The 9,567-nt window shown below is 40.1% G+C and overlaps 1 protein-coding gene across 1 annotated transcript; it reads right to left on the bottom strand.

Annotated features, from left to right (window-relative positions):
- Window positions 1-5,807: 5,807 nt before the first annotated feature.
- Window positions 5,808-9,115, bottom strand: LYRM1 (LYR motif containing 1). Its single transcript, XM_010140643.1, has 3 exons — window positions 8,955-9,115; window positions 7,802-7,894; window positions 5,808-6,146 (listed from the first exon to the last, which is right to left on the bottom strand). The coding sequence occupies exons 1-3, from the start codon at window positions 9,111-9,113 to the stop codon at window positions 6,030-6,032; spliced, it is 369 nt and encodes a 122-aa protein (XP_010138945.1). The 5' UTR covers window positions 9,114-9,115; the 3' UTR covers window positions 5,808-6,029.
- Window positions 9,116-9,567: the final 452 nt, after the last annotated feature.

Here is a 9,567-nt window from a genome sequence, read left to right on the forward strand (position 1 = left end):
CATAGGGCTTTTTAATTTTTTAAATTAAATTGGGCCCAAAGAGTTTTGCTGCTGATTTTAATGGGACTCTAATCGACAACTCTTGCAAATTAGACTCTGTGGATTTGCCACCACTTCTGTGTCCCATGAGTATGAGGGCAAGGAGATAAGAATAGGCTGTTGTCAACATGCAAACCCGATCCTCAGCTAAAATGAACTGCCAAAGCTGTACTATAAAACTGCAGTAACTGACAGTCCTTGAAGATGTGCCTCAGACTTCCCACGGAAAACGTCCAGACAGCACGTGTACTGCGAGCCCGCCATTTCTCAGAGCAGTATCCTTGTCTCATAAATTTAAAACATTTTTTAATTTCAGTATTATTTACCTACATATCCCAGGTGCCTGATAAATGGAGCTGTTTCCTTTGTCCCACAGTCTCATTTTGCTTCCTCATCTTGCCCTCTTGCATGCTGGACTAATAACCACCTGAAATTTTGTACTTGTTTAAGCCCTTTCATCACAGAAGCTCAAAGTAGCTTGCAAACATTAATTAAAATTACAATAGCCTGAACATCTTCAAAGAGCTGTGCAGTCATTAACTAATCCCCACAGCATGCCAAGAAGGTACTAAAGATGCATCATTAGACTTGTTGTACACACAGCACAAGAGAAGCACAAAGATCAAGGCAAACATTTAAAAAAACCCCACTGCATAAACATCCACTAATTTGGAGCCTTGGGTTTTTTTTTTCTTTTCTTCATTGCTCAAATTGCAGCATTTTAATGACTTGCTTGAGGCCTTACAAAGTCAGAGATGCAGCTATAATTCAGCAATTCCCAGTATCCTGCTACAATCATTAAGTGATTCTGCAGCAACTCATTAAAACGTGGTTCTTGTCATGGGAATTTATCTGCTGTGTTGTGCTTGGCTGTTACAGATGAGAACTATGTTTGTTATTGGTTTATTAGCCACCAATACTGAACACAGATATCCCTAAAATAGTATCTTTTAGGAGTGGTAAGCAGGAATTGTTACAGGATGTTGTACAGTGCTGCTCTGCACAAAGATATACACAGGTAATGAGGACGGTCTCTGCACGTACCGTATTTGATGCCTCATTAAGGCATTTGGCACATCGTTATTGGTACATGTGTCAGGCCAGGATACTTACTGGACACCTAAATTTACTACACATTTAAAACCCCCTTGTGGTAGTTACCATATTTTTGAATGACTGATGTGATTGTTGCTGTTATCATATCAACATTCAGATCACTCACTAGGTCACTGTGGCATCAGAGGTAACAAGCGGGTGGTGAGGAGCCTCCTCTCACAGGTGCTTTGCATTGCATGTGGGCCAAAGAGGGTGGACCTCCCTGCTGGAGCCTCCCGAGGGACTGATCGGTTCAGTGGTTGCTCTCAAAAGGATCTTTCTGTTTAGACTGGCAAGGAGGTGACTGGTGACAGCTCACCTGTGGCTGCTGCGGCACTGCTGAAAGGGAAGCGGGGCCAGCAAGAGAGTAATCAGTCGTAAAACACTACGATGGAGAGAGGCTGAAATGTGAGGACTGAGTTTCTCCATCCTTCTTCAGATAATGCTAGTCTTGGAAATGCCATCCTCTAAACTGAGACGTTTTAAGTTAAAAGCCACAGTCTCTGGTATATGCTAGCTAAATCATGTTTTATGGAGATAAATTATTTTAAAACTGCTGGGAAATGCTGTAGGACAGCTTGCTTTGTGGCTTTCTGGTTATCACCTTTTTGTGAACGAACGCTAATGGATAGTTTATTAAATAACCCATTTGTGGTTCTTGTGAATATATAGTGGCTTGGCTCATACATGGTGCGCCGTGTTCTTGTTACTGTGTTGATTTTCTCAATGCTTCTTCCATGTTAATGTTTAGATTTGGGATGGAGGCATCTCCTAGAATGTAAGTAAAGATGTGTTTCAAGCTTTTGTAGATGTGACTAAAGTACAGAGATAAGAGAGCCGTCTATAAAAGACCATCTGCTGCTGCCCCTTCACCGGGGATCAGGCACGGCCGAGTTGCTTTGGTTGGCAGTTACTGAAGTACGTGATTTCCTGGGCTGCCTTTACTACTAGAGAAAAAGTAATGGCATTTACTGTTGAGGGTTATCTGTCTTAGAGATATTTTTCTCTGGTTCTTTGAAATGAGCTTCCCAACCTTATTTCCTGAGCATTGTCTAGACCTTCCTGAAGAATGGTAAGCTGGCTAAACTTTAGAATTCACAATCTCTCTTGGCTAAGATTCATTGGAAAAAAACCCAACCCTCAGCTGCTCACTAACACGGCGTGATAAAACCATGAAAGATTTTTGTACAAATGAAGTAGCTTGTACCAGTAGTATTAGAATTCTTGGCTTTACAGGCTTAGTATTTTCATTTCTTAATTAGAAGCTCTCATTAAAGAAACCAAACCCCCCCACCTGTAATTGCTGCAAATCATAGATTCACATCCTTGCTAATGACTCAAAGCAGATGGGAAAACCTGCAGTATACAGACATTACGGAGCAAGAGATGCTTGTCCTTTGAAATAGCAGAAACAAATTTCAGCTAGTGGTGCTGTGAGACAGACAGGGTTAGTATATTTTCTTAAGAGATGGAAACCTTTCTTTTACCTCGTGTACACAAATCCATTTCAGAAACAGAAAGGGCTATCTCTGTTGATTTTAACACTGTTGGGCTGTTAAAGGGACAATTATACAATGAAAAAGCAAAAGACAATACAAAGGCCCCAAATTATCCTACTTACAAGTTCCTGTAAGCTAGAAGGTTTTGCCTAACAGGATTAGAAAAATTAGCGAAAGGTGCAGGTCTGTCCTGTAATTAGCATTCTAGAAAACAAATTTATAGGCATGATCAAATAAGTGACCTTTCTGTCTGTGGACAGAACACGGATATAACGGATAGTTATAATTTCTGATAGATATACAGTAGGAGAGAGTGAGGATCAGGTTGCTGCCTTTTCTCCAGATCTAAAAGGTATTACAAGACTAAACTTGTACTAGTAGGAAGACAGATCAGATAACCCAATCAATCCATTGTCACCTGTTTCAGTTCTGTGATACCTCCCTTGGAACAGATTGGGTCGCTGCTGCAACTTCAAGAGTGTTTCCTCACCCCTAGACAACACTGAAGGAGTACGCTGAGTAAGCAGGTGCTGAGTCCATCGTCTTAAATGATGGTGAGCTTGCTAATGTTAGTGTGAAATTGGGTTTCATAAGCGTTTGGCATCAGGGTCAGGATTTCCAGAGAGGAGGTGTTATTAGGATACTCAAGGCCAGATACTGTGTCAGCAAAGCCCTATTGCGTTTCCTACCGCTTAGCTTCCAGGAGAGGTCGTGCAACTACTCAGGATTTTTTATTTCTAAAGAATATAATGTCATCTTTCTATTCTAAATTATTCTAAAGCATCTCCTGACTGGTGTGATAAATAGCAGAGACAGTATTTTCTGGAAGAGGGGAGTGAGAGAAAGTTAAGCAAGTACAGGACAGAGTGTACACTCTCTCAAAATGGTAGGTTGCCAGTTTGACCTCCAAAACCAAATTTCTCTATTTAAGTCAGATTCTCTTTTACATACAGAGTTTAACTTAAGTTATGAAAGAGAGGTTTGGCTCTCCAAACTTAAAAAAAGAGCTGATCTAATCCTTCTTTTGGATGAACAGCCTGAGGTTTTTACAAATTTCAGTCTTCTTTGCCTTCTGGTTCTGGAAAGTAACGAAGATTGGGCACTAGTTAATAATGTCTCACATGCATTTTTAAAAATTAATAGGCTATCAAGGGTTTTAAAGCACCTCAAATAATGTGATGCTGTTACTGCAGTTCAACTTACTGGCTTTTCAGTTAAGCAAGTGGATACTCATTTGAGTTACTTAAGGCTACTTGAGCCTTTTAAAAATTGCTTATTTATATATATTTCCCTTCAGAAATAAACTGAAACTCACGTTGATATTTCAATTTGGTGTAAATCTTGCGTAATTTGAGGGATGTGCTTTTGAATAATCTACATCTTACGGTACGTGCTCAGGAAAGAGTTGTGACTGTAACTCAGACAGTACATTTAGACTGCTCATTTACATAGCTGTTTATTCGATGAGTCACAGCATCAGTACCTTCATTAGCCACACGGATTTTAACAATTAAATAGATTCAAATGATAGTTTAATGACAAAGAATGAGCCTGAGCTTCCATTCAAAACGCTTGTGTCTGCAGATTCTGGTTTGGCTCAGTTGACTGGTGTGTCAGAATGAGGACAGGAAAAGACCGTACTTGGACTCCTTTCAAAGAAGGATTAAGCAGTGTGTATAATCATGTTATTTTTTACTGTCTTTATTCCGTCCCCCTTTTCCTGGACTAAAGGTTTGTTTTGTGTCTTCCTGGCAGCAGTAAATTTGCAAAGCTCCCACTGACAGGCAGAACAATAGCATCTTACATGTTACTTCCCACATGAGGCATTCCCAGGAAATAATTATATGAGAATAGATACCTGTGTGGACTGGAGCCATAAAGGGTAGTGAGAAATTGGGCTAGCCAGTACCTGTCACACTGACTCATTCTACTCATTGTTTCCTTGTACTTTCTCACCTGCTTGTATTTTTTCACTCTTGCAAACATGACCAGTTTTAACTTATTTTTAAGATAAAAACATTTAAGACAAGAATATTTCTTTGCCATTTTCTCTTAGGTCTTGGAGAGTTAAGGATGAGATGCAGAGCTTAGAAAATGAGATTTCGTAGGAAATAATATACATTGCATTTTTCAAATTTGCTTTTTTGCCCTTAACTTCTGGCTGGAATAGGTTGCTGCTTACACCCTCAGTCCTTTAAGCAGCTGTGGGCTGTGCTTATGTAGCCTCCCAGTACCGAGTGACTCTTGTCCGCAGCTTGGTCTTGCTGCCCTGAAGGACAGAAGGCTCCCCTAACTTTCCTGAAAAGAATTTGTAAACAGCCTGGTAAAGTCAGTGGGCTGAAAAGGAGCCAAAACAATTGATGGCCAGTGACAGGGAAATTAATTTTGTTTTACTTCCATTCATGAGGCACGTGCGAAACTTGACCAAAGAGATAGTTGTAGATACTTTCTTTTAATAAAGTAGAGATTTTTCCATAACGTAAGAGTTAAAACCTAGCACTAACATAATTGTTGAGAAAGCCAGTGAGCTGATGAGGTGGAGAAGCTAACCATGTAAGATGCACAGTGAAGGCACCCAAAGCATCTCAAGCTTGCTCCCACAGTGATACTCTGAAGGGGGAGTTTTCAGCCAGTCCACACACGGGAACCTGAGGAACCCAGCACTGGAATGTTTTACTCTGAGTTGTGTAACAGCATTCCAAACTTTGTATTTCACATCCACGCCCTCTCCAAAGGGAGCGGGGGGGCGGGGGGGAAAAAGCTGACACAGAAGCTCTAGGCCACTCCTCTGCAGCTGCTAAAAGGAAAAAGCAGTGGTGGCATTTCTGCTGTCTCTTTGCGACCGTCCAGTTACAAACAATACTTCACCATGAGGATACGATGAAACTGGAATGTTTCTCCAGGGACAACAGGCAGAGCAGGGACATGAGAGAGGAAGGAGAGCAGCTGCATGATGCAGTCACTGTATTCCCACATGTGCTCAGCAGCTCTGGAGGCACGGTGTCTGCTTGATTCTCCTGGACTTTCCTGATTTTTTGCTACCCTTACATGAGGCACTGCCTTGAATTGAGCATATATAATCCTCAAAGCACTAGAGAACCCTGTTATAGATTAACGGAGTTTGAAAACCTGCTGCAATTTGTCCTGATGTCACAGTAATCTTCTTATCACATCCCTTGAAAAGTGTTACTTTTATTGGTGAGTCGGTGGTTGAAATACAATAAATACTAGACCAACCTTATCCATCATAAGCAATTTATCAGTTAGCCTTTTAGCCTCAGGAAATGTGTGACCAAGTGACCAAAAGAGCTTCATTCACAGTTGTGCACAAAAATCACCTGGATTGCAGTCCACAGCTTAAATGATGGGATTACATATCGCATCTTAAATGATGAGTTACGAAACTTCATCATGGGACTTCAGGTATATTGGCTTAGAAATCTTCCTTAGCCTTTCCTGGTGTCGCAGTGTACGGCCTTGTTTATGGGCAAGACCCATAGGAGGCAGATGGATCTGGAAAAGAAAATCCCATCTGTTAGGTCCATATTGAGAAGCTAGGAGAAAAAGAAGTCACATATACAGACCAGGTTTCCTGAGTTTTAAGTAACTTCTTCACACTTTGGAGAAGGCAACTGTACAGTCTCAAACCAGACTATTAGATTTCTAGGAGCAGCTCTCTTTGAGGACTGAGGAGTGGTGTAATTTTCAGGCCCTAAATGTGCTTATTAAAATCCTATATATTTTAGGCTTCAGTAACCTTGTTTTCTAGCTTGGTATCAGACCAGAATGATAAAATGCTTGTTGAAATAGGACTGCTGACAATGTTCCAGAACAGTAAGACCTAGAAAACCCTAAAAATTTCTGCGTAGATGTCTTAAAGCATTGTGTGCTTTATTCATACCTACTTAGCGAGTCACAAAAATAAGCCCAAACTGTACGTACTGAAAGACTGCCGCCTTATTCTCATGATTATATATACTGTATTAAAATGCACAGTCAGTGTCATTGACTCCGCAAGCAGAAGGAGCAATAGGTGACAGACTCTTCCTTTGATTGACAAAGTCTTTATATTTCATAAGACTGTTAGTGGGAGTCATGCAGCTATATACCCCCTAAGTGATGGAGAAACGTGGGCGTTAGCAGTCAGATGTGATTGTTGCTGAGGCTGTCGTACTGGAAGATAGCTGTTTAGGTGCAAATAGGAGTAAAAGCACTGACTAAGCAGCCACAGAGATTTCTAGAATCTGAAAAATAACAATCATCCTGTTTGTGAGAGAGCTGATCTAGGACCAATCCTTTGGGATTTTGAAGCCACTGCAGAACGTACATTTTAAGCCCATTTTTAGGAGCATTGTTTGCCAGATATGCGTTGTCATTCCGTATACCGGAGAAAAAGAAAAAGCTGTATGTGGAACAGATGCAGTGACCATATTCTAGGGAAGCATCTGACGAAGATACAACTTAATTTTGACCATGACTGCCTTGATAAGGAAACTAATAGATGTGAAAATATAAACTAATCAACAGGAGTAGAGAGGAAGTGTCTTTGGGAGGCAGCATGAAGTATTACAGACAGAAGTGACTGGGCAGTGAGGAAACTATTTTGAATGGTGCAATAGAAGACTTTGCTGCAACTTCCAGCATTTTGGTAATCTTGGACATGTTTTTTCTCTCGGAACAGGGAAAAAGAAGCAACAACACAGGCAGGTGTTTTGTAAGACTTAATTTATGAACAGGAGAACAGTTACTAGTAATGTAGGCTAAGAAAGGTACTGTATCTGTGGTAGATGTAATGAAGTGGGTTTATTTTCTCATTCTCTTTTAGTATGTGGAAAGATTAATGGATTTGATTCCATTACTGTCTTTTTCTACATTCATTGGTTGGAAAAACCTGCCTAAATATTCACAGGTCTTGGGAGTTTAGCTTACGCAACTCCATTTAAAGTTTGACTCCTTGAGAAGCAATTAGCCAATATTCAGTGAAATACGATAGAGGGAGAACATTTCAATACCCATCGCCTTATCTGGCTCTGATTTAGCACAGCATTTAAATACCCGCCTATCTAAACATGCAGTGCGGTGACGGTGAAGCAAACTTAAGGCTCTGTTGTCCAGCAATGTATGTCAGCAGGTATAGCTGAAGACTTTGTGACTGGATTTATACTCACAGGTCTCGGGTAGGGGATGTTATAGTGAAGTCCAATCTCTATTCTTGCCTCACATTCTTCTATACACTGCTTAATCAGCTTCGGATCTCTTACCTAAGATCATACAAAGAAATGTTTTGTACAAGCACAGCAGTTAGCAACTGGACGTTCAAGCGTAAATGATGCACAGCCACATGACTTTGTTTAGCTTTTTTTGGCAATGCCAAGGATACAATGATGGTATTTTTCACATCCATAAAAGGTAACATTGGTATTTGCCTTGACTCAACAGTTCTGGGCTTGATGGTGCTGGATATTAAGGCCCAGAGGCTCTCAAAGGAGGTTTTTACCCAAATATGGTATTTTCTCTGTAAAAAGACAATACACATGTAAAGTGTAAACATGTGTAACATGAAAAAACCGATGTACACTTTACAAAGTGTAACATGAAAAAACCCATACTCGCCCATCCATCACTCTGCACGGTAGCTAGAGGAGAAAGGGAAGAGACTCCTTAGTCCACATTCTGTTATCCTGGTATCCAGAAACTCCCTTTGAAGTCAGAAATGGTGTATAAATTGTTACTTAAATTAATTTTTTTATTTCGCATTACTTCAGTTTGGTCCTAGCCCAAAACGGGATATAAATAAGTACTGTGATCTTGAATTACAAGAAAGGGCCTTTGATTATCGTGGACTCTGCATCACCCCTTTCGAAAGGGATTTGCAATTTCTTCCTTGAGACAAAAATGAAAGAGCTTCTTTTAAAAGAAGTGCCAATAATTGTTGATTTGAAAAGAAAAAAAAGAAGCTACTGAGCTCTGTTTGCCATTGCACGGGTGATGATACCCTTAGCTAGCTTTTGAAAAGATCAAACGCTGCTTCAATTACATAGGCAGCACCTTTGGAATTTAATCTTTTCTTGGCATATTTTTTAGTGAAAGCTCTACACCTTTTAGACTTCTACAGTAGTTAATGAAGAGATGAAGTGGTTCAAGTTTTCTTACTACTATGTCAGGGGTGAAATTTAAGCTACCACCCAAATGTACCAGCATTTAAGATGAATAAGATTCTGGGAAATTAACTCTTATATTTGTATCTTAGCATCCAATCACTGAGAGTGGAAAAAGCAAGAGGAAAATCATTCAGAAATTCAAAACTGTAAGGACACTCACATTTTTATTTTTCCGGAATAATGTTCTGGCTTCATTTTTAATGTACTCTTTCTCTTTAATACTTTCTTCTATTTGTCCTGATGCCGATTGCCATTTTTTGGCTATTCGGAATATCTTGCGGTAAAGGCCAAGAACTTCTTGTCGAGTAACTGGTGTCATCTAAAAGAGCAACACAGAAACTCCAGACACATGCATGAACATTTGAGTTGCTAAAAGGCCAGCGAGCAGTAAACTTTTTCACACAATTGAATTAGTTTAAAAATAAATCCACCATCTAAAGATACGCTGAGCTATGTGAAAAAACCTGAAATAGCTGTAGACAATAATTACCTGTTGAAAGCTGGAGACTCTGTCCAGCAAAGTATTTAGACTGACACTTAAATCTGTCTCCATTCAAAGAGCTTGAGCTCTTGCTCAAAGTTAAGCGCTTACTTTAGTGCTTTGCTGAATCACAAGCCTGGTACAAGAATGCCCAGGTTGTGTTTCACTGCTGTTTTGCAACAGAGATTGGGCAAGTCACCGAAACTCTGAGCGTCCACCTTCCTGTGAAATTGTTGTGCCAATGCTGACCCTATCTTTGCAAGGCATCTTGAAATCTGTGAATAAAATACAT

This window comes from Buceros rhinoceros, unplaced genomic scaffold, assembly GCF_000710305.1.
Source record: "Buceros rhinoceros silvestris isolate BGI_N320 unplaced genomic scaffold, ASM71030v1 scaffold13587, whole genome shotgun sequence".
NCBI lineage: Eukaryota > Metazoa > Chordata > Aves > Bucerotiformes > Bucerotidae > Buceros > Buceros rhinoceros.